Below are 26,315 nucleotides of genomic sequence, written 5' to 3'. Positions count from 1 at the left end.
TGATCAACCGTGTCAAAGGCAGCTGAGAGGTCCAAGAAAAGTAGCGCAGCAACCCCGTTGTGGTCAACTGTGTTCTTTAGGTCATCCCAGATGGCAAGGAGGGCAGATTATGTGCCTCTTCCTGAAAAGAACCCTGTTTGGAAGTCTGAAAGCATGGCATTATCTTCAATGAATTGTGACATTTGGGCGAACGCTGCTCTTTCTATCAGTTTTCCCAGGAAAGGCCCATTTGTATTCGGTCTGTAGTTGTCTGGGTTCAGCGGGTCCAAGGTTGTTTTCTTCAGTAATGGGCATATGTATGACTTTTTGAGTTCTTCTGGAAATATTCCAGTAGTTAAGGAATTGTTGATGATTCTTCTTACTGGAGTGGCAGCAGATGTTGTTAGAAGAATTGTCTTGAAGGTTTGCTGTAGACACGGGTCAGGAAAGCTGCCGGCAGGCCTGCTTGCTTTGACCAGGTTCATAAATTCATCGTGTGAAATGTGCTGGAAGAAATGGAGACGCTGGGTTAGAGTATTTTTGGATTGTTGTTTTGTCAAAGGGTCAGCGCTGGTGCTTTGTCTTCGTTTTAAGTATGAGTCCAACATGTCTGCTTTGGCCGTGTAATGATTTGCCACTTTGTCTGTGAAATCTTGAGTAACTGGATGAGTTCCTTCTAGGCAATCTGGTTTACGAAATTCATTGAGAATTTTATAGAATTCTTTATTTGCACATTTAGCAGTTTAAATTCTGTCTGAACAGTATCTTTTCTACGCTTTTTTTGATAGCTGACTTGTATAATCTGTTAATTTTCTGTAGGCGGTTTGTCTTGATTGGCATTTGTTTTGAGCCAGGCACGTTGCAGCTTTACAATATGTTGTTTTATCTCTGTATTTCTCCAAGGAGCTTGTTTTCTTTTGTTCTGTTCTGTGGTTTTTAGTGGTATCAGGATAGCAAAAGCTTCCAGTAGCCACTCATATAGTTTTGTAACAGAATTTTTTGTTTCTAGATCTGTACTTGATGTTAGTTGTGTTTCTAAGTGTTCCAAATTGCGTTTGTTCCACAGTCGATAGGTGGATGCATGTGAGGTGGTTTTAGGTGCGTTGCTTAGTGTTGTTTTATGTTGAAAAGCAAGCAATTGGTGGTCTGACCATGTGCCCGGAGTTATTGTTTGAAAGGTAACTAGTTCTGTATTAGCAAAAATTACATCTAGGATGTGTTCAGCGATTTGTGTGGATTTGTGGACGATCTGATGCAAGTTCAGTGCGTCTAGGTGAACGATGATTGTTTTCGGATGGGGAATATAGGGTTTGTAAAACCAAATGTTGAGGTCACTCACAACGCATAGGTTGGAGTCCAGTGTTATAAGGTTTGAAACCATGTCTAGAAGCATGTCTGAGAATGCTGCATTGCTAGGTCGAGGTCTGTAAGGAAGCTTTAGTAATATGTAGTGTTTGCCTGAGCGCTACAGCTAGACCACCTCCCTTTTTGCTTATATGATTTTGGGTGATCGTTTGATAGCCTAAAGGAATGTGTATTTAGGTGGGGGTGGGATGGGGCTCTCAACCAAGTTCTGGGGTTGAAGTGGGTGGGGGGTGGTTTTAATTGTCTGTGTTTCTTGTTTTTCTCCCTCCACATATCACACCTGGCAGGGCACCACACTAAGCCTTCGCCCCCTATAGCTGCTTGGCCTGATTCCACTATGGCATGCTGCTCCCTTTCTGAAGTGTGATGACCACAACCAGATGCCTGACCTGGAACATCCGCTGGTTGAACAACCAGCGGATGGCCAGGTTAATCCACACTTATCTCAATAGGCACGATATAGACATTTGTTTTCTCCAAGAACTCCATCTTACTTAGGTGACCGTCTCCAACCTACGAGCAAGATGGGGTCCTGAGATGTATGTGCCTCTCTATTTTAACTATGCTAGGTGGCCCATACTCCTGCGCAAGGCCCTCCCCTGGTATCTGAGCCAGGTCATCTGTGACACTAGTGTTCTTCTCACTGGCACACTTCATAGACACCAAGTCATCCTAACCTCGATCTATGGCCCAAACACTGACACCCCAGAGTTCCACCCTGACGTGTGGCGGCTGATCACTGGCATAGGACCAGGAGCTGCCAATTGGGGGGTACAATATTAATGTGGCCCTTAATTTAATTGCCCGGTGGACTGCTCTGGTACCCCAAGATGCCCCAATCTCACTGCGGCTTCACAGCTCCACACACTTATGAGGGACAATTGCTTGACCAATGTCGGCAGCTGATTCATGCAGACAGAGTGGAAGGGTACCTGTGTTACAGTAGCACATGGCACATGGTCGCAGATAGATTTGTGGCTGCTATCCCTGGAGGTCCTTACCCGGGCCACTGCCGTGACACCTTTACCCTGCATCCTTTCAAATTATGCCCCTGTCCTGTTGGAACTTTCCCCACCCCTGGCCACTTCACAGGCCTTCACCTGGCTCTTGCCTCCCAGCTCTACAGCCCACAACGGTGGCGGGTGAGGAGGAGCAGTCAGATGATCTGGATACCATCCAGTTGCTCTGTCTTGCATGGGAAATATAAATAGGAACACAATTACTGCCATGGATTACCACGGGAATTATGTGGCAGGAGAGGGTTAAATTATGTGGCAGGGTGAGTAAATTATGTGGCAAGAAAAAGGCAAATTATGCGGCATAATCTGGCACATTTTGAAATAGTATTACTTCATTTTTTTGCCATTTCTAAACTTGTTAACACTGTTTGGGCATTGGTTGCACCCCATTAGTACCAATTTAACACCCAAATGTAGCAGTGGGAAACAGAAAGTTGACTTTTCCAGCTTTTCAAAGGGCCTTCCCTCATGCAGCAAGACGTGTCACTGCATTTTTAGTAATTTTTTAACCTTTTGAGATAGAAAGCAATTTTGTTGTTAAAATCTGTAGATTATACAGCAGCTGATGGATTACGTGGCAAATGCATCAAATGCATAATTATGCAGAAATCGCCACCCTGCACAATCGCATAATTCCAGTGGCCCTGCCTAACATGCAGCATCAGACTGGGAGAGAAAATAGGCCTCTGTACCAAAATAAAAGGGGCCCCCAGTAGGGAGTTAGTTAGTTAGCCAGAAAAGTGTCCCATGTTTGCAAACTAGCCCAGTTTTCAACTTGAAAACACATGCTGTATAGGTTTTTTGTAAGGTATGGAAGGACTGCACTGATTTGAGTTTGCTGCAGGCTATGTTTGCTTTATTATCATAAAAATCAACAGTAAAAACCGGCTCACTTGACCATAAAGTAGGTCAACAAAGTAGCCAAAGAAAAGTGGGATGAAAATACCGGTCATTACCTCCAGATAAATATTACAAGTAAAATTACACCTAGAACAAGCCCGTACTATTGGCTTTGTCAGTGGTTATTAGTTGCATAAGATGAATAAGCAACATCTACAGCTTCCTTGTATATAATGTTGAAAATGCTTCAGTTCTGACATGATGAGACTGTGAAAGAACTATAAAGAGTCTCGTTGAAGTTGCATTAAAGACAGTGAAGGGTGGCACTGCTTCAGAGTTCATATTTGTTTTTTGCCTCTGAGAATGAGTGCAAAAATGGAGAGCGGCCATCTCATCACCTGCTTTTCAGAACTTTCATTCATTGTGCAGACACTGGGCCAATGTTTTTGCAAAGTTAAGGACATGAATATAGGGCCCCTTTTCAATGTCCATATTAATTTAATACCCGGTCTAAGACTTGAGTGACCCAGCAGACTTTAAACCCTGCTCCATCCACTTTGGCATGCGGATTCTGCTCCTCTGCGTGCACCTCTTGTCTCAATGCGGCACACACACCTATCTGCTCCCCCCCCCCACTGTATTCCATTTGGCTTGCCCCTTTTATTCGCCTCTCTGCTTCCTTTCCACTTGTCCTCGGTGAGCAGTTTCCATTGTGATGTGCCGCCAACGCGACTCCATACTTTGCTGTGCCCCTGCAGGATATTCTGTCTTTTATTCATACAGGGGCAGGGCCACTTCACAGGCAAGGGCACTCCAATTACCTGTCTGATTGCTGTCATCAACATGCAGATACAGCAATTAGGCCCACAGAGACGGGCCAGCAGGGGAGATTGATATAAAAAAGAAAACATATAAACTCTCAGGGGGCCCCCTGGGCCTAGAACCTCTAATGTCTTTAAAGGTGCGAGCCCCCACGGCTGCGAGCAGGCAAGGGGCCCTGGGCAGCTGCCCATGCCTAGCGCCGGCCCTGCTCTGCTGCTTGTGGTAATATCAGGGAAAAAAGACTTTGTATTAGCTTTTTTTGTTTGTTTATCCTCACGGAATATATTTTGTGCCAATTTTAGGGATGTTTCTTCTCCAATCTCACCTGGGAAATTGATTTACTCCTGCCAGGAGTACATCTCAAACCATTGTCACGGTTTTAAAATCCTGCAAAAGTTTGAACATCGACAAACTAGCGAGTTTCTGAGGAGCTCACCAACCTTTAACGGGGGGAATAACACTGGTATACCACAAATCCGACCTTGTGAGTATATTTGCTCACCGGTAAATTAGGTAAACATTTCTGTAAGTGGTACATCCTATTAAAGAGTGCAAAATTAAAACTGTTCTTGATTCTGTGAATCAGAAAATGGAATTTGCACGTTGAAAAAGGTTTTTGCATAGTAAGATGTTGGCACACTATAGTGTATCTTTATTCGATTTTACATAAAAATCATAAAAGCACATCGTATATAATCTATCCTAGTCATAAGTCATAAAAAGCATCCTCAAACAGCTATTTAATTTGTAATGCAGCCATTAGACATATACTATCATTCCAGTGACGGCCATGCATTATTGAGGTGTTATAAAGTGCCTAGTGCTAATACCATTTGACATCTTCAATAAAAATGTATTAAAATTAAAATATATACAAATATATAAAATTCCATTTGTGCTATGGTATTAGCAATTCAACCTACATATGTCATACTCCTGTAGCAGCTTATGTTACACCTCCAATATATTTTAATTGAGTTAATAGTGATTGCATTTACATAACCGAGATTCCATCAATTATGTTATCGTGGATGATGACTGGCTACATACTAACATCATCTTCAGTTTGCTGTGGCATCTGATGACCTGGACAAATTATTTTTATTCATTATCTTTAGTATCTTGCTTCTTGTTATCCATGCATAAAGCAGGTATCTCGATAGGCCAAAACCAGATATTCTGAGGTATCACTTTTCAAAATTCTAGTGCTCTCAGTTAGGCGATTTACTGCTGCAATCCGACAAATTGGGATTAGCTATTTTCTTCTTATTTCTAAATACATGGGGCAGAAGAATAAAAAGTGTATTTCTGACTCAAGTGCTGCTTCACACTTTGGGCAGCAAGGCGAGATGTCAACCCCGTTCTAGCTACTAACAAAGCTATTGATTTGAAGAATACCATACCTAAATTTTAAATATATGGTTTTAGCAGCGGGCGGCTCTATTCGATTCAGGAATTCCTCCTGTAGCATGTCATCTTTGATATTGAGGAACCTACTTGTCAGTTCTCCTACAGTACTCTTATTAAGCTAGCTATCCTTCACATAGTTCCAAAAGTTCTTTTTAAGATGGTTAACCGCACCTTTTTGGATGTTTCCGGGGGTTAGCCAAAGGTCAGACATGCCAAGTTTATTCAGCCATGTCTTGATGTGGTTAAACCACTCAATACTCCCTTTGGTGTCTAATAATAGTATATCTTGAATTGACTCCTTCAATGGCAGTGGTGAATCGTTCGCCCATATACACAACCAGAAAACTAATGGCCGTAGAGCAATTGCATGGGCAGTGCTCTCTATTCCCAGATCTAGGCGCATTGGTTTAAGTGGTGCGTTTCAGGGAAGTTCCAATATCGATCTAATAAAATTGTTTTTGACATTCTCAATGGCGCTACATTTACGTGGCCCCATAACTCTGCGCCATATAGCGCTGCCCCTTTTCCCTTTGCTTGGTACACTTGAGTAGCTGGGGTCAGGAGTCTATAGCTTGACTTCCTTAACCTTTTACATAATGCCAACTCCACATGTGTAATGAAAACTGGCTTTTTTTTATATGGGGTGACCACGATAATGTATTAATAAACCTCACCCCTAAATAATCAAATTGGTTGACTGCCTCGAATATAACTGAGCCCAGTTTTATACCTCGGTTAAAAGACTTATGACGGGTAAAAACCATACATTTTGTTTTTTAATGGTTGATTTCTAGTTCTTGTTCTTCACAGCCCCTCGCAAATTGATCCACTAAATTTTGGAGCCTCATCGGTGACCTTGAAATGAGCAGGGTATCGTCTGAGAAGAGTAGTGCAGGCACCTCATACCTTGCAAGCTTAGTGGGGATCACCCCTACAATACATTAGCTGCTCGATCAAACCATTTATATAAAGTGTAAAAAGGGTTGGTGCTAAAACTATCCTTGCCTTACTCCGCGACTCACCCCAATTCTATTAGTTGGTCCTCTTCCATTTCCCAGTCTGATTTGGGCATAATTATCTGTATGCAATCTCATAATGATTTGCAAGAGGTTAGATGAAGTTAGTCAAAGCTATCCAGAGTTTTTCCCGGGGTACTAAATCAAAGGCAGCACTGAGATCCACGAATACCATGTGGAAATCGCAGAAATTACCGTTAGCATAAGCTGAAGCCATTTTGTTTGTGGCATCCATTTTAGTTAGCCATGTGCTTCTTCCGTCTTCACTGTTGCCTGCTTTTCTATTCTGCTTGAGTCATCAACCGTAGTTAACTCTTTCAGTACTGAGACAGAGCACTGTGCATGCCCAGAAAGGCCTGTAGCTGCTCGAATGCACCTGTCTTAGAGTGTAACTGTCCTGCTGTTTTAACTGATGTAAGCCTAAATGTTTCCCCTCCCACTCTGTTGACCAAGCAATTTTTGTATGCCCATGTTAATAACTATTCTTGTATGTGCCAGTACCTCCCCTTTGAGTCTCTATGCTGACTATGCAACAAATGTATATATAAGGCCCCTGGTTTGTGTATTCTATGGACCACCTCATACCGAGGGAGTTGTATAGATGTAGTCCCACTCATGAGAGGTTAATAAATCTATTTCTTTGATATTACAGCTTCCGTGCCAATCTCTTCTTTGTTGGTTTAAGAACCAGTGGACAGATAAGGGTGAACCCCTGCACCAGTGAGCCCCTAAAAAGGCTCATTTCCACAACCACATATAGAGAGCTTTTACGTATTTAAACGTACCTCCACAGGATCAGGAGGAAGCGAAGCAACTGATCCACAGCACTTGTCTTCCCCCAAGATCCTGCCTGCAAGGGTGATAAGTTCCCCTCACTTATCCAGTCATTGACTCTCTTCAGCAATTGCTGACAGAATATTTTCTGGGCAGTGTCGATGAGGCTAATCGGCCTATAGTTTATCGGGTCACTTTTGTCTCCCTTTTTATGGATGGGAACAACTTCCGAACCTAGCTATTAGTCTGGTATATCTGCACCTTTTAATATGGCATTGAAGGTGTAATTTAAAATTACGCTCCATATTTGGGGCTCAGAGAGGTAGAGCTCGTCCGGTATTGGGTCGAAGCCTGGGGCTTTCACCCACTGTATGGTTGTAATTGCTTCGAGGGTTTCATCCACTGAAAATGAAAGACAAATCGTGTCTGCTCCCTGGTGGCAAGATTCCCTGGGTGTTACCTAGTTTTCGACTGGTCCTGCATACAATTTTGTGAAGTGGTCCTCCCAAGCCTGCGGTGAGATATGGAAGCTATCTTCCACAACTAAACTTCTTGTCCCTTTTGAGACTAAGTGGCAGAATTCTTTGCTGTTTTTTGTTTGAGTCACAGCTAATAGATCTTCCCAATACCCTATGTGCCAGTTCCTGTGTGCCTCATGTTGTTAATTTTTATAGGCTTTTTTGTGAGTAATTATAAGCTCCCTTTGTCTGGACTTGACTGCTCTCATCAGGGACTCGTGTGCTAGTTTGCATTAAAGCACTCGTTAGATTTGGACTTTATTATATTCTTACTATGCGTTTTATAGAAGAATATATTGATGTTATTAAGTAAAGTTCTAAATGCATCTACTATGGCTTTCATCGCCATATTGTTGGAGCCTAAACTCGTCAAGGAGTCGGAGACAAAGGTATAGATTTTAGATAAGGTCTCGGCACTATTCTTTATTTGTGGCCATTTAATCCTTTTTTTGTTGTTGCTGGTAATTGATAATTAGAGGATTTTAATTCCCTGAGTGGATAACAGGGGCCAAGTACTTCTTTTCATTCCAATGAGAGAGCATTATGATCACTATCTTGCCTCTCTATTTCCCGCATGTCAACAAGGTTAGGCCATAATTGTACATCAATCAGGAAGTGGTCTATTCTAGTTTTGGGATTCACCCGCTTATAAGTATGGTGTAGTCTGAGATCTGAAATCCAACGACCATTCACGGTTCGTACACCATATTTGTAAGTGAGAGAAGCAACTTGAAGTGCCACTTTCACTTTCTTTGCTAACTTCTCATAGCTCAAAGGCAGGATACCCAATTCCATGTCCTCTTCGTCAGTGATGTTTTAGTGACTTCTAGGGGCTCGAATGTTATGCTCAAGTCCCCTGCTATAACTATATGATGGAATGCCCTTTCCTTGTCAATGACTTTATCTAGATGTATAATAGTTGGAGAATCATGGTATTGAGAGGCGAACCGATTATTTATTTATATATAGAATATGGCAATTCCTGAAAATAAATACGTTCCTCTCCAGAAGTGGGCCTCACTCGTGTCTTTCATATATAGATATATATATATATATATATATATATATATATATATATTACCTACTGGCGGTCGCCAGTAGGTAGTTATAGTTAGGACCACGTTTCCATAGGAAATCCGCAACATTCTATTTTGAATAACTTTGGCGCCGGTCGACGAATCCTCGCGAATTTTTCAAAATAGGTGGGGCGCTACGCTCCGCTCCTACCCTGAAAGTCTCGGGGGGGATTCGTCAAGCGGGGGCTGAGATAAAAGGGGGGTCCCAAAACGCGTTTTTCCCATGCATTTTTCCATAGGACCTTTAGACAGGGCTACAGCCCGAACGGCTGAACAGAATTTAATGAAATTTGGCAGAGAGGTAGTCCCCAGGTCAAGGAAGTGCCTTTTGTAGGTTTGGTGTAAATCTGTTCAGTAGATTCTGAGAAAATAGCCTTTAAATCAATATATATATCTGTGGCAGCTTACGGTGCGCTTACCGTGCGCTTACCGTAAGCTTACCGTACGCGTACGGTGGCGTGCGCGAGCGCGATTCTGATTGGCTCTTAGATCTTAGTAAACATTCGAATCGGTCGAAACCAGGAAGCGGCGGCCGCCATTTTCTCTCTCGCTTCCTGAGTTGGGCAGCAAAAACGAACCCCAAAAATGTGTAAAGAGGCAGTTTAATGAGATCCTAACCACCCAGCATTGATACAGGGGTCCCCAAACCACCCCCAAGCCCAAAAAAAAAAAATTTTTTTTTTCGGAAAATCGCCGATTACGCTTACCGTACGGGTACGGCAAAAAATTGTAAAAAAAAAAAAAATTATCCACATTCTCCCCACCCCGTGTGCATGGCATAAAACATGTAAGAAGTTAACAAAGAATACATTTCACAAAGATGCGCAAAATAAGTCCCCCATGTGCGCACGGTGCGCGAAGCGCATCGTGCGTACATGGCCCATCCCGCTTAACGTGGGCACGCGGTGCGCGCAGCGCACCGCGTGACCACTGTGCGTGCACGGCACTAACTGCGTAAAGTGGGCGCGCGGTGCGCGAAGCGCACCGCGTGCTCACTGTGCGCGCACGGTGCGCGAAGCGCACCGTGCGCGCACGGAACGAACTGCGTTAACTGGGCGTGCACGCCACGAATGGCGTAAAGTAACTTAGCATTTAAAAAACCTTGCAAATTCACTGAAAAAACCATAGGTTTCACACATGTTATAGTTAGCTGGACATTTTACTGATAAAAAACCAATGAAATTCCCCCGTTATAGTTACTGCAGGCAACTATAACTCACGCGACCGCAATCTTCTGCTGATGACATATGTGTCTTTATGAAAAAAAAATATTTGTAATATATGTAAAGCTAAAATTTAATGGAAGAAGACATGGGCAAATAAGTGTCTAAATACAGTATTAGCATCAGCAGAGTATTGCGGTCGCGTGAGTTATAGTTGCCTGCAGTAACTATAACGTGGGAATTTAATTGGTTTTTTATCAGTAAAATGTCCAGCTAACTATAACATGTGTGAAACCTATGGTTTTTTCAGTGAATATATATATATATATATATATATATATATATATATATATATATATATTCACTGAAAAAACCATAGGTTTCACACATGTTATAGTTAGTGGAAATTTTACTGATAAAAAACCAATGAAATTGCCCCGTTATAGTTAGCGCAGGCAACTATAACTCACGCGACCACAATCCTCTGCTGATGCTAATACTGTATTTAGACACTTATTTGCCCATGCCTTCTTCCATACATTTTTAGCTATACATATATTACAAATATTTTTTTTTCATAAAGACACATATGTCATCAGCAGAGGATTGCGGTCGCGTGAGTTATAGTTGCCTGCGCTAACTATAACGGGGCAATTTCATTGGTTTTTTATCAGTAAAATTTCCACTAACTATAACATGTGTGAAACCTATGGTTTTTTCAGTGAATTTGCAAGGTTTTTTAAATGCTAATTCCTAACTATAACGTGTGTGAAACCTATGGTTTTTTCAGTGAATTAGTACGGTTTTTTAAATGCTAAGTTTTTTTCCCTTATAATAAGCCCTGTACATTTGGTGGCCTACGGCCACCAAAAGCACAGGGGGTGGGGTAAGTGTGGATAGTGTTTTTTTCCATTGTAATAAGCCCAGCACATTTGGTGGCCTTCGGCCACCAAAAGCACAGGGGGTGGGGTAAGTGTGGATAGTGTTTTTTTTATTTTTATTTTTTTACCGTACGCTTACCGTAAGCGTACGGTAAGCGTACCCCGCGAAATTGCCGAAAAAAAAATAAAACCGTTTTTGCACTTGGGGGATGTTTGGGGACTCCCTCAACATGACTATGTGGGAGGGAGTTGTCAAAACAGCCCCTTTACATGTTTTTGGGCTTCCGATTTTAAAAATCTCTCTCAGTGCGAGAGACAAAATGGCGGCCGCCGCTTCCTGGTTTCGGCCGATTCGAATGTTTACTAAGATCTAAGAGCCAATCAGAATCGCGCTCGCGCACGCCACCGTACGCTTACCGTAAGCGTACGGTAAGCGTACCGTAAGCTGGCTCAGATATATATATTGATTTAAAGGCTATTTTCTCAGAATCTACTGAACAGATTTACACCAAACCTACAAAAGGCACTTCCTTGACCTAGGGACTACCTCTCTGCCAAATTTTGAGTAATTCTGTTCAGCCATTCGGGCTGTAGCTCGTTCTAAAGGTCCTATGGAAAAATGCATGGGAAAAACGCGTTTTGGGACCCCCCTTTTATCTCAGCCCCCGCTTGACGAATCCCCCCGAGACTTTCAGGGTAGGAGCGGAGCGTAGCGCCCCACCTATTTTGAGAAATTCGCGAGGATTCGTCGACCGGCGCCAAAGTTATTCAAAATAGAATGTTGAGGTTTTCCTATGGAAACGTGGTCCTAACTATAACTACCTACTGGCTATCGCCAGTAGGTAATATATATATATATTCACCGGTAAAAAGGCTATGTTCAAGCTGGTGTTTTTAACAATCAGAACTAGTAAATTAGGGTTGTCAAGTTTAATTTTTTAAATAGTAATCTCCAAATTGGTTTTAGTCCAGATTATTAATCCACCTGCAGGACGGCCTTTTTGTGACAGGATGATGTCTATACTGTAATCAGTCAATCCCCCTCTGTGCATTTTTTCGATAGCCCATATCTCCTGGAAGAGGCAGATATCATAACTATCTATCAGCCTCCCCCAGTCGTCACAAACAATCTTCGACCTTAAGCCCGCTAGGTTCCAAGAAAACAGTCTGAGTTCCCTACTATTCTCTTTAGTCGATTGCTAGACCCTTTCATCACCAGATGGGTAAAATTGTGTGTTAACCTGATTCAGGGACTGATTCCCCCCCAACGCTAGCCATGTTAACCCTTGATGACTCATTAAAGATAGGATGGAAATTACCTTCATGTCGTGTACTTGGGCACTCTAATAATTCTGAGAGGCCAGCAGCAGCTCTTTTCTCAGACCACCTATACCAATGCAGATGATACTTGTTAACCACTTTCTCATTCTAGCCCTGCCTATTACTGTGCAACCATTGGGCTTACGTTGACCATATGCTCTAGCCATTATCTAGGCTTGTTATTTTGTTTATATTGAACTGATTCTGTAGTGGCAATGCAACTGAAGTTATCCATGGTACTTTGTGCACTGGCATACATTACTATCTCGTTTACCCAACCTATAAAGGGTACTTCAAAGTATGTTGTAGCAAAAAAACAAAGTGATGAAAGGAATGCTTCAGTTAATCTCAGCCCAGTGGCAATTGGTCGGGACTTCCTTTCGGACAATCGTTTTTCTCCAAAATACCACTTTAGGCAGAGACCAGGCATAAGTAAATCAGTCTTGGCCCTGTTTCGATAGAAGTATTCCAGCCCGAATCTTCAAGCCACTCCCCTCCAGATAGGAACACAAGCAACCTCATATCACGTTTGGGCATGGAACGGTGGGAGGAGAACGCAGCAAAGATGGGTTTCTTCAGACCTTATGACGACTACATTTTTATTGTCCCTTTTGGAGCTTGATTTCTTTTTGCACTTAAGCTCCATGCTCAGAATCTGTCCTCTGTCTAATCCCTGGGCTTATCCTCTTCTTGGGGTCACCTGCAGTGGCACCCACAGCCCTCAAGGATGAATACTTTCCATGCCTGCCCTTTTAAGTTCCCATGCCTCTTGCAACGCACACATGTTAAGGCAGAAGTCGGAGGCAGCTCTCTGATGCGGGTTATCCTTCGACAGGCCCAGTCATCGGAAGCTTCATGGGAGCCCTTTTTTTCCAGTGTCCACCAGCAGGTCCATCTCCTTACTGTCTTTTAGAGGGTGCTCCATCACCCCAAGCATGGGTCTTGTCTTCTTCAGGGTCCTGTGAAATCTATCTTCTTTCTCTCTTGCCTCTGTGCTGAGGTATTTAAGTGGTTACAGAAAGTTCCTGAAGGTGGGCTTCTCTGTCAAATCCTAGGTGACAGATCATCATTCCACCCCTTTCCAACCCTCTTGCACAGCATATGGGATATTTCAAAATGAGAACTTGAGCTGGTGTGTTGAAAGACCTTCTCTGAGAAATTAAGACCTGCCCCCTAACTACCACAGGTGCCTGTTATCTTGCCTCCAAAACTCCTGTGATTTGCTTTAGCGTTCTGGCTGCCCTTTTTTGTTTCGGTGAGTTAAGGCCTTCCCAGGACAGATGAAGAGTGTAAAGTAATTATCACATGCAGATTCAGTTGCGGCTGGCATTAATCACGTGGGGGGGGGGGGTGTTGTGCTGGGAGAGGGGGGGGTGTAAATTTAATACTAAATAAAAAACATACCTGTCCACCAGCCAGGTCCCATGTTTTCTTGGCACCTGCTCTCCTGCCGGAACGGGAAGCAGGTAGCTTCCCTCCACTCCCCAAAGCCAATCACGATGCTGCAATGGCAGCGTTGTCATTGGTGGGGATGCCGCCTAGCCTGGGGTTTACGGGGAGGCCATTTTCCCCACGTAGACTGCATTGCAGCCTGCATGGAGAAAGGGCAGAGTGCACATGACTGGTTTAGGCGGCCCCAGCGGACCGACCAAACGGTTATTGCGCCCTCAGGAGTGGGCACACCACTCCTCCCCTGCTCAGCCCTGCTCGCAGAACAGCCCTGCACACCCACCGGCCCCCAACCAAACCCTTCTGCTTTCTCGCAGTGCGAAAAGCATAAACATAAAATGGTAGTTATTACCATTTTATGTTTCTGCTTCTTGCACTGCGAGAACGCAGTTGGGCAATGCTCCTCCGCCCTAGTGGAGGAGCTGCCCTTGTGCAGATTCCATCCCCACCCTTTCCTTTCCCATGAACCGGTCCAAGCACTGGCACAGGGCTCTATTTGTGGGGAGGTCTTTGATCCTCCTGCTGGCCAGAAGATTAATTAACATGGCCCAGCAAAGAAAAAAAAAGTCTGAATTCAACTTATGAGCTGAGCTAAAGAAATATGACAAATCCTTAAGTGCCAGAAGGAGCCCAGATATGACAAAAGTGACATTGAATCTGCAATTTGTGTCCATTTTTACCATATGATCAGTGTGTCATATTAGTCTCTAGGCCTATCCATGGCACAACTACACCTTGATGCAGATTACAAACGTAATGTATTATACAAGTAGCAGACTCTCTCAGATAAGCACTTCAGATTTACACTATGAATGTCCACTCACAATGTTAGCCCTACAGTGTGTCCGCATCAACCAGTGAAAGGTACCTTCTGCAATAGTGTGCAGATATCAGTCCTAGTCATTCAAATGAGAATATGGTACTAATGATTTAGATTTCTGTGTCCTGCTGTGCAATGTATTCTATATTTCTGGTAATTTTTACTATTCTAAGGAAAGTCTCAAGACATGTTGGCTAATATGTGTCTGTTTATTTTATTCTCCAGGTGTTATTTCCTACACAGAGTATCTTTTTCTTCTATGCATCTTAACAAGTAAGTATTCTGCACGCCTGTGGTGTGAACATATACCCAGTCAAATGTAGAGATGATTACATGCAAATATAGTTTTATCATTCTGTAGATAACAAAGGATGATCATTCATTGCATCAACTAAATGTTAAGCACACTCAAAAAACAGCACTATACTATAGGAAATACTAGCTATTATATTACATTCTGTAACTTTATAAAACATATCTTTCATGCAGAATTATGTGTTATTCATTGTGGTATTAAATTGCAAAAATGCCTAGTGTTGCAAAAGAAAATACAGACCATGTCTACCGATAAAGTCCAGATTTTTGCTAGTTCAAAAAGTTGTGCTGTAGCATCAACTGGCATATTTTGTGGAAAGTGAACATTGTTGTTGACACCCCTTGCTGTGGTTGCACTCTGACGCAATATTTTTCCTATCAACTAATAATTTTTTGGGAAAAGATTTAGAGTTTGGTGTACGGGGAATGTTGTCTGACTGAGTACCCATGCCACCAAACCCTCAGTCCTCCCACCTCATTTAGAGACGGACTGACCGTATGTTTACCATCGATGGAGCCCATGTTGGCTCCAGTGACAGAAGTAGTTGGAGGATGGACATTATCCTGCCTGACCTATTTGGGGTGGATAATGTAATGCCTTTTTGCTATCAGCCCCAGGAAAAAAACAAATAACCCCTCCAAATAAACCCTGAGAGAATCCTTGTAGGGAGTAGGGGGAGGGGGGGGGGGGGGGGGGAGTCGTTATTTTTTTTTCTTTTCACTCTTTAGGAATTTGTTTTTGAAAAAACAACCATTTTTTAAAAGTTTAATGAACTGCCATCAAAACAGACAGTGACTGTCCATGAAACTTTTTGTGCATTGACATTAACCGCGATGATGGTCGTTACTGTCAGTGTACAGAGATAACCAGTGGGCCAGCGGTCATTTCTAAATTTGACGGACAGTAATCCATCTGAATGGTGGAGGTACTGTCCTTCTCCACCCTAATGGATGAAGTACCATCTGTCAAGTTCTAAATCAGGCCCTTTATCAAAACAAGATAGAATGTTGCTCTTGTTTTCCTCACGAAAATGTTTTGACTCACCTGTGCAGTACTGGGCTTTTGCTCATTTTGCGTTGTTTGGTTTTAATCTATTGCTTGGTTACACTTCCAGTCCAATGATCCCCGGTCTAATCAGCAGCATAATGATGGTGTCCTAAACATTTTGAGAATACGATCTAGCTGCCAAGTTTACCCTTCTCAAAAGGTCTGTCCCTCTCATTTTTGTCAGGTGTTCCCTATTTTAGTCAAGGCCCAAATATTTGCATCACTGTAGTTTGAATGTGCAGGCCTATTCTCATTAACTCCCACCTCAGTTAGAAATGTAAGACCAGGAGTGAGTGTAGTAACTAAAGATTGCAGTCAGTGGGCGCAGTCCTAACAACTTAGTTTTCTATGTGTACTTTGTGCCGCTGCTGTTATTTCTTGGGCATGGCAGTCCATGTGCAGCTTGTACCTGTTAATTTTGTCCTGTGTAAGTCCTTGTTGCACTGGCGTCCTTTCTAACAGCTCTTCTCTGCAGAGGAGGGAAGTTTATCTGGCGGTCTATTGCAATTTGGGTCGAGTTTCTGGGGGTCCATATCAATTGGGCACATGTTCAAAAATGGACATCATCTATCTATGTTTAAGTTTTTGCTTCATGAGCAATAGGAAAAAAACACGATTTGCTGCAAATTTGGGATTTCTACCAGTTTATGCTGTTTAGATGATGAGAACCGAGGCCGATGCACACGTTCCTATCATCAAATGTGAAAGAGTTTTGGGCATATACGGTTTAGATAACTTGCTAGAATATAAGTCACAAAACAGTGCAACACAAGTACCTCCTTTTTTCTTATCACAGACCAAAATGTATTTGTTAAAATATGTGTACAGCATAGATGCATTGCATAGATGTTTTTGTTTTCAAATGGTTTTACTTTTTTCCCCCCTTGTTCTGAGGCGGTACAAAAATATTTTTGTAATATTTACTGCTACAAAACATGTTTGCTGAATTCCTTTTAAAGCAAGTAGCAAACATTTCGCAAAATGGGTTTGTTCTTTCTTTTGCACCAGTGCAAAGTTTACAAAATAATACCCTGGTTTCTGCATTCTCAGGCGTTATGACAATTTGTCTTAATTACCTTTAAGTAAGAGTTAAAGCGAATGTTCTCGGTTACATCACTCCCCATAGATAGCAGGCACCCTGTCTGCATGTGTTCAGTGCCTTCAAACAGCAGTAAGGGCGGTGTTGTCTGTTTTCAGTTTTAACTGCTTTCAGCACAATGCTGACACTTCTCTAACAGATATGTGGCAGTAAGGCGCCTAATATGTTGCATATTTACGTTCCAATCTTTTGATTAGCTCTACAGAATTACTGTAGCTCTTCGCTTGAAACTGAGTGCTTTAAGTGAGCCAAATTGCATGTGTTGTCGTGGAATGCTTGTTCACATTTTTTTCTGCCTCTCCCCGCCTTTACCTGTAACTGATACCCTTTCCATCTCTCCTGTACACCTTTTAGAACCCCACGCTGGCTTCAAGATAGCATTCAACATGTTTGATACTGACGGCAATCAGATGGTGGACAAGAAGGAGTTCCTAGTGGTATGTGGATTGGTACCTTTGATCAGGTCTTGCTTGGACCACTGTTCGTTCATGCTGTCTTGGCTCTGAACATTTCCGTGTGACCTTTCATTGTCCTTGTCTGCATATGGCACTGCTGTCAGGCTTGTCTTGAAAGTAAGGCGTGCTGCTCTTGGCTTCGGTCAATAGTTTGATGTTTGATTTTTAGAGTCAGGGCTTGCTTTAGGGCAGTGGAACTGGTGCGGCTGCACTGGGCGCTGACCTTTGAAGGGGCGCTGACCTCAGGGGGGAGGGGCATTGTGTTTAGCAATAACATGATTGCAGAGATAAGGGACACTTTTGCCTGGTGGGAGTGAGAGAATCCGAAGAGGCGGTCATAGGGTGTGGGGCGCCAAAAATGATTGCCGCACCGGGTGCTAAAGCCAGCCCTGTTCAGAGTCCAATTAAATGAATTTAAATATTTACAGAATGTGTCTAAACCGAATTTAGCACTCTTTTTTTTAAGTTTATTAAGCATTGGTAAAAGGAAAAATAGCGTATAACAAGTACAATACATCTAGAGTATAATCTTTAGCAAATAACATGCTATATATATATTGAAAGGAAAAGGAGGAGGAGGAGGCAGGGGGGGAGAAACAGGGGAAGAAAAATGCATTATATTAGTATAACAGTAATGGAGAAAATAACACAAGGAAATAATCACTGCAAGCATAAAAAACATTTCAAGGTAAAAAGCATACTGTAATAGGGAATGTAACAGAAGGAGCATGAACAAAAGCATAATTGAGAAAATAAAAAGACAACAAAGGAATGATGGCGGTTTTCGGACTTCATCGGACGTATTGACTGGTGGAGCAATAGTTGAGGCAATGCAAGTTAGATATGTACAAAGAGGGAGCCTTAAAAGATCCCTTTTAATAGATAAAGAAATGGGAGTGACATGATTAGTATCAAGTCTGTGATGGAAACAGACAGCATTCCACCATGCTCTAAAGGTAACTTTATCGGCTTTGTTCCAATTGGAAGGTATTAAATGGAGGGCAACTGCTAATAATCTACTAATTTGAGGTTAGAGGGAGTTTGGGGCCAGAAAGGTGACAAGGAGCCCAAGAAAATATTAGAGAGGGAGAATGATATGTTGGTGTTAAAGATTTTATTAATTTGAGACCAAGCTAATTGCCAAAAGCGAGAAATGGGAGGGCAATCAAAGAGCATGTGTTTTAAATCAGCGTGTGTACAGGAGCAAGACCAGCAGGTAGGGGGAAGTGCTCGTGGAAAAAGAGGTCAATTTTGCAGGAGTAAATAAAAGTCGTTGATGAGTAAAATAAAGAGTTTGAGAAGTATTAGCAGCTCTAGAGGTTTTGTGAATTTTAAGCCACAGCTTGTCCCAAAGAGGTATCGGCCAGCAGTGCGTTAAGTCTTTTTCCCAAGCCAATTCAGCTTTCGTTTTGTTCCTATCAGAGGAAAGAAATAAACACTTATATAGAGAAGAGGCTGAAGGAGAAGTTGATTATAAGGGAAAGAGAGTGGAACATCTGGAGGAAGGAGAGGGGTTCGACGGTAAAGAAAGAAGATATTGGGAAAGAGAGGAAGATAGTAGGTCATATTGAGCTTTACAAGAGTATGGTAAAGAAAATTTTATTTGAAGACCGGAAAAGGATAAAGGAACATCATTAAGTAAAAGTTGCGAAATCCAAAGCAATCCTTTGAGTCTCCAGGACTTCCAATAAAATGTGTGATTCTTAATACGTAGTAGTTTATTATACCAAATGGGTTGTTGAGGAAGTAGAAGGATATGAGGAGGGTAAAAGAGGGGAGAGAGATTTCGTGTATGGGAAATAACCGGGTGACGAAAGGAGGAGATATTGGTAAAAGCAAGAGATTCTTTAAAATCCAAAGGAGAGATAAAATTATTTTCTAGAGATATCCAAATAGGAGAATGAATACACTGATCAGGGGAGAGCCAACGAGAAGATTGTTTTAAAGAAAAAGCATAATGATATGACTTTGAAGTCAGGAAACCTAAGACCACCAGAAGTTTTGTCCGCTTTCAAAGTGGATAGGGCTATCCAGGGGGATTTGTATTTCCAGAGAAATTTTGTTAGAAGAGAGTCAATTTTCTTAAAATAAAATCCAGTAATATGCACAGGTATCATAGAAAGAATGTACAAAATTAAAGGAGAAAGCGTCACAATCTTGATGGAATTTAAACGTCCCCACCAAGAAAGAAAAAGTGGATGCCAGCGATCAGTGGAGTCAGAGTCTTAAGAATAGAATCAAAATTTAGCTTTAGTGTATCTGGGATGTTTGAGGAAAACCAGAGGCCTAAATATTTTATCTTAGAAGGTTGCCAAGAAAAACCAGTAGCATTGAAATCTTGTTTGAGGCATAGTACATTGAGGGGAAGGATTTCACATTTATACGAACTAATGCGATAACCGGATAATTGAGAGAAACAATCAACTTGGGAAAGAAAAGAGGGAATGGACGTGTAGGTTATTGGAGCAGTATAGAAGAATGTCATCAGCAGAAACTGAAGTTTTGACATGGGAGGCATCAAGCTGAAAAATAGTAAATTGAGTATCTTGCTTAATTTTGGTTAAGAAGGGTTCTAATGCTACTATAAATAAGAGAGGAGACAAAGGACAACCTTGAAGTACTCACCTAAAAAGAGGAAAATAGTCTGATGTTTTGCCATTAACAAAAATAGAAGCTCTAGGACCTGAATATAATAGAGATGAGGGATATTCATTTTGGAGGAAACCCTATCCATTTTAGAGCCTGAAACAAAGTCCCATCCAATCCTGTTGAAAGCTTTTTCAGCGTCTAATGCTATAGCCGCAATGGGATAATCAAGAGAGTGAGCTTTACTAAAAATGTTAAAAAAGACTCTGGAGTTATCCGAAGACAGAAGACCTTTTACAAATCCTGACTGTTCAGGGCCAATAAGATTAGGTAAAATAGGATCAATACGGAGAGCAAGAAGTTTTGCAAACATTTTATAGTCCATGTTAATTTAGGAGATTGGATGGTAATTTTTGCAAAGAGAGGGATCTTTATTCTCTTTAGGTATTAAACATATCATAGCTTCTTGAAAAGTTCCAGATGAAGAGCCAGCTGTGATAAACGAGTTAAAGAGTAATAAAAGATTTGGGAGAAGCAGGTTAGCAAAGTGCGAATAAAATTCGATAGTAAAACCGTCTGGGCCTGGAGCTTTTCCTCTCTTTAATACAGAAACTGCGTGGGTAATTTCGGATAGGGTGATATCGATTTCTAAAGAAGCAAAATCAGTATTGAGGGAAAGGGGAGGTTCAATAGATTGCAAATAATAAGATATATTACTTTAGGATGGTTGCTGTTCAGGGTTATATAAATTCTTGTAAAACGAAACAAACTCGACTAGAATATCTTTGTCTTTAAAAAGAGAGGTGCCGGTAGTACTTCGCAGAGATTCTATTCTAGTCCATTCACTTCTTATTTTCAGATAATTAGCTAGTAATTTCCCCATTTTATTTTGGCCCCCATAATAACGAGAGCTACTTTTTAAAAGATAAGAGGATGCAGCTTCAGTAGATATTTTATTAAAAGTAAATTTAGCGTCAATATGATGTTTTTTAACGAAGATTCAGAATTCGAGCGATAGTCAATATATTCAAGTTGCTTAATTTTGGCAAGTGATTGGGAATTTTGGGTTTCAAAAGATTCCCTCTTTTGTGAGACAAAATTTATGATCAAACCTCTGGCAGCAGCCTTGAAGGAGTCCCAGATCATTACAGGAGAAGAATTCGGAGTAGAATTGAAAGAAAAGAACTCAGAAGCAAAGGAAGTGAATTGGCTTGAAAAATTTGAATCAGATAAAGTATTATTAAAGCGCCATCTACCTGCATGGGGAGTATAAGGTAGTAACTCAAAATCAACAGATACTGGGGCATGGTGTGATATTAAAATAGAGCCGATTTTGGAATGGGAGACCTGTTGAGATAGGGATTTACTAAAGAAGAGGTAATCAATTCGGAATTGTGAGTGGTGCGGAGGGGAGTTAAAACTATTTTCTCGAGTATCTGGATTACAAAACCTCCAAATGTCAACTAAAGCTTTACAGCGTATGGTGGCCGTAAATTGTGAGTGCATCTTGCGTTTTGAGAATTTAACAGAAGAATGTCTGTCCAATATGGGGTCTAAAACTTGATTACAATCACTGCCAAAAACAATATACTCATCATCAAACAAAATAAGTTTATCAGATATATGAGTCCAAAACACATTGTCAATCTGAACTGGTGCATAAACATTAAAAAGAACTAAAGGTATCTGATTAATGAGGAGTTTAACAATTACCCAACGACCCTCTGAATCAGATTCTTGATGAACAACTGAAGTCTGGTATTGCTTATGACAAAGAATTGAGACTCCATTCTTCTTACCTAGAGCTAGGGAAGAGAAAACATTAATCACCCAACAGCGTTTCAGTTTAGACGCTTCAGCATCAGATAAGTGGGTTTATTGAATCCATGCAATATCAGTATTTAATCTGGCTAGATGAATTAATACCCATTGTCTTTTTATAGGATTATTTACTCCCTTACTCCCCATGTAATAACCCTGAAAGTAACAAATTAACTTTAACATGAACAGTTATTTTACAAACAGTAAAAAATTCCAAATTACTATAAAAAATTGAAAACCGATAGATAAGTAAAGAATAAAATGGAATTTGAGAATTAAAAAGAGGAAGGGGAAAGGAGTGAAAGAGCTATCGTAGAATACGAGAATGAAAATGGGAGAGAAGTAAAAAAGGGGAAGGAAGGAAAAGAAAACCGAATGAAAGAAGGGAGGAACAAAACGTGGAACATAAATACAATACAAATCAAACAATTGCTGATAAAGAAGAAACCCAAAAAGACATACCACAAAAAGACAATGAGAGTGGGGATGGTGGAGCCACACAAGGGAGGTAGCACGCCGGACGGGAGACTCCAGGAGAGAGTGAAACAGGGAGCAGCTTCCAGGAAGAAGACGAAGAGAACATAAATCAAGGGACCACAGAACCCCACCTAGGAGAAGGAAAAAGAAAATATTAACTGAGGAACTCACGACATAACAAAAAACAATAGGAAAAATGGTGTAGACAAATAACGGCAGACAACCTTAAATTGATCAGGAGAATTATGATCGAGAAACGTCCGTGGATTCATCTCTGCAGGTATTCAAGAAGCGTTGAAGGAGCACAGGGTCTTCATACGTTGTTGTTTTATTATTATAAGTCACCTTGAAGAGGCAGGGATGGAGCAAGCCATATCGAGCATTCAGGGTACGCAGAGCAGGTCCCATGTCTAGAAATTGTTTCTGACGATCTGCAGTAGCTTTGGCGTAGTCCTGAGCAAAGAAAAGGTTAGAGCCATTCCAAATGATTTTCCCATTCTGTTTGGCAGCTTGAATGACTTTAAGTAGATCAGTATGTTCTAGAAAGTACAAGATAACTCCTCTAGGTTTCGTTGAAGAGGACGAAGAACTTGAAGAGCTAGAAATCTAACCCAATCGATGAGCTTGCTGAATATTCAATGCAGGGAATCCAGAATACCAAGAAGATTATGCAGAAAGTATTGAAAAAAGGATATAGGATTAGAACCTTCGAGACCTTCCGCATGGCCATAAATGCGTAGATTATTACGCCTATTGCGGTTCTCCAAATTTTCAACCTTCTGCTTAAGATGGTGTATTTCTCTGTGTAATCCTGGAACTTGGTCAGTGACGATTTGAACTGAAGCAATTTGTCGTTCAAGATTTCCAACTTTCTGTTCAGTGTGAGACCAATTATCCTCAAGATTCTGAAGCCGAATTTTTGTTTCTGCCAAGGTATAAGTGAGCAAATTTCCTCAAGTAAAAGTTCCATAGAAATTGAGGAGTAAGAGCTGGGAGGAGAAAGAGGGTGTGTCTTTACTCATTTGCCTGATGTAGGGATAGATGCCGAGGGTATTTTGGAGTTAACCTTAGAGCCTGAATGTGAAGAATTAGAAGAAGGGCCTTTTGTTCCAACAGGGTCATTTACAACTTCTTCCAAATTGTCTTGTAGCACACTGAAAGGGTTAATGACCTCCAGAGATGCACAGTTAGTATTAATGTGCTGAACGTTATTGCGATTGGTGTGTGGCGTAGCCATTGGAGGTATGAGAGTAATAAAGTGCTGACAAGAAAACCGTAGGACTTATGGCGGTCAAAAATATAGTGAGACTTGTGAGGCAGGCTGAAAGATCAAATAGAGTCCAACAAAACAAGCAAACTCCAGGTAGGGACTTAGTGGCAGATAAAATGAGGAAAAAGTGCTGATGTATCTGCAATATAACACATTAGCAGGACAGCACACTGTCGGGATGTCGAGCGGGAGACACGGGATGCAGCAAAGAAACAAAATGTCGGCCGCGACTCAGCCATGGACCGCAGGCGATGAGAAAAGTAACATAAACATATTGCTCGCTCACCCCGTGTACCCGCGAGTGTTCTGATCCAAACCGCTGAGGTCGCGCAACCGAAAATGAAGGCTGGAAAGCTCCCGGCGCTTCACCCTCACACGGAGCTCCCAAGACTCGCGGCCATCTCTCTCGGCTCCAAAGCACGCACCCTGAATTTAGCACTCTTGATGCTCTCAAATACCTTATCCATCACTTAAACTGTGCGCTCATTAATACTCCATTGCAATAACAGCGGTATTGTAGATTGCCGACTGTGCAAACGGGTTAAGTATGGAGGAAGGCAGGTGCCAATTTGATCTTTCTTATTCCTCAAAGTAGAACTGTAGTGACCAGGAACCTAAACAGTAACTCTATTAAGTCTGTTGAAAAGGCAAAATAAAAAGATCCACACAGCAATTCAGATTTGTGGTGTAATTCCAACACATGTATCCAGACACTCGCAACTTCTTGTCTTTCCCCACCTTCTGTCTTTGTTTTTCCTCATACATGTTTCCTCATACATGTGTTTTTATCAATTTTCTAAAAATCATTCTTTGTTCTCTAGTGGAGTTATTATTTGTTGTTCCTCTTTGGGGAGCTTTCAGCGAATGTTTGTTATTGTTTATGAGAGGAATCGTGATATGAAGGCTGTGTCACACAAGCTAAGATGGTGATCTTGCATTTCATCAAGTTGCCACTTGCTAAGTGTAGTATTTTTGTAGTTTTCTTTTAAAATACATGGGGAATTTATAATCTGCCTGCCATTACTTAGCTGTTAGACTTTGCAGTTTATCCCATCGCTATCCAGAGACCCCCATATGATGTGAAAGTGGCACTTTACACAACCCCAATATAATTCCCGGTGTGAACGCTAAGTACAACGTGGACATTAGATTAATTTCAGTTTGCAGTCGCTGTGAAAGGCAGACATAGTGTTTTTTTTTTTTTATTATTGTTTTTTGTGTAATGGGTATTTTCACTAAACATTTTATGCAGTCTTTGACTCAGTCAGTGATGAGGTGATATTTTAGTACGCATAATGCCATTTTAAACATTGACCTTGGCATTTACTGCAAAGTCATTCACTTATGGCTAGTCAGATTTGCCCAGCCAGTATTGATGCAGTCTTGTGGAAATGTGGATTTTTCCTGGTCAGTTATGTCCCCTATCTTGGACCCCAACGGTTCTATATGCATGTTACAAGTACATGTATGTTCCCTCCAGTTCCAGTTTCTAAGACGCAAACATATGTGTGTCTACCGTCGACATGTTCTCTGTCAGATCCGCCATCGATGGGCTGGATATTCGATTCCTAGGTATGAAAGGTCACCGACTTTATATGGCTAAGTTACTCCATTTTTACAGTTCAGGCAAGTAGGCCCGATTCTGTCCTCAAAGCCTTTCCCTGCTCTCAGCCTCTGACAGCTTCAGCTTGAGCTCGCATCTGTATCCATGAACTTTGTCCTACTCCCTGTGCAGCTAACGGTGCCTGCCTCGGCCAGTTTTCGCCTGCCTGCCAAGAAGCTGTATTTCACCTTCGAATTATCTATTTTGCTCTTCAGCCGATGCATTCCTGTCTAGTGATTTAGGTAAACATTTCCTTTAGCTCACAAGCAAAGGACTCAGCCTTTCCGTCCTCCTGCAAGTGATTCATAGCCCTGCTGCCATGGAAAGTTTTCTGCCCCTCGCATCTCATATAGACACTTAGACGCTTGTACACGCACACACAGTTAGTATAGAATAGATTCTGTCCGAGAGTCCTTCCTTGTGGATAACATAGTTCTTCAAACATAGGATGGTAGATATGATTTGGGATTAGGTTGACTTGACCCCCCAGACTTCTCGTCTCCACATGTAGAGCTAAATGTCAAGTCCCCTTCACCCCCTAGTTGCACGTCAATTACACGTCATACTGCTGCGCGCGCATCTATGCCAAGTATTATCTTATAGATCCACCTATGTCTGATAATGCAAACCAATCATGTTTCTTTTATTCCTTATTACGCCTAGTTTCGATTACGTACCTGTTTTGTCACTTTCCTTATCAAATGTTACGCCTTCTACATACGTTTCATTGTAATGCACTTATTATAAAAATACATGTCTGTCAATAAAGTATTGTACTTCACTTCCTGAACCTTCGTGGTGACGGAACCTGAAGGCCGCGACTCGAGTCGGCCATTTTGAATGGAATAAAGCCCATTTAGAAAACCTCTTATACCACGGATTCTGCCTCTTGTTATTTTGAGCTATTTACTTTATTTTAAGATTCCGTATGAAATTCAGTCCGGTATTTTATTTACCACATAATGGCGCCCGAATAGGGACACTTTCTCATCTCACGCGCCGGCGGTGCGTTGCAGGCCCGGTCTCCTGCCACAGCTGGACGGACCATAAACGCGTACCAGCAGGATTTCCTGTAAGCTCCCTCCGGTCAAGCGGGGGCGACTGAGGCTGCGATCAACCCAGACGAGGCGGTGAGAAGTGCGAAGTATCCCGACCAGAGCCTAGCTGAGAGAGCAAGATCCGAGGTATA

The 26,315-nt window shown here is 41.7% G+C and overlaps 1 protein-coding gene across 7 annotated transcripts in view; it reads left to right on the top strand.

Moving 5' to 3' along the window:
- MICU3 (mitochondrial calcium uptake 3) overlaps positions 1–26,315 on the top strand; it is a 547,440-nt gene that overhangs the window by 230,070 nt on the left and 291,055 nt on the right. For all 7 annotated transcript variants that reach the window (XM_085642029.1, XM_085642031.1, XM_085642030.1 and 4 more), the window contains exons 5-6: positions 14,678–14,725; positions 17,269–17,351. In XM_085642029.1, the coding sequence (XP_085498155.1) occupies positions 14,678–14,725; positions 17,269–17,351 (131 nt within the window). The remainder of the gene's footprint in view (positions 1–14,677; positions 14,726–17,268; positions 17,352–26,315) is intronic.

Source organism: Triturus cristatus, chromosome 2_2, assembly GCF_964204655.1.
Source record: "Triturus cristatus chromosome 2_2, aTriCri1.1, whole genome shotgun sequence".
Taxonomy (NCBI): domain Eukaryota; kingdom Metazoa; phylum Chordata; class Amphibia; order Caudata; family Salamandridae; genus Triturus; species Triturus cristatus.
This window is presented reverse-complemented; position numbering and strand designations above follow the sequence as displayed.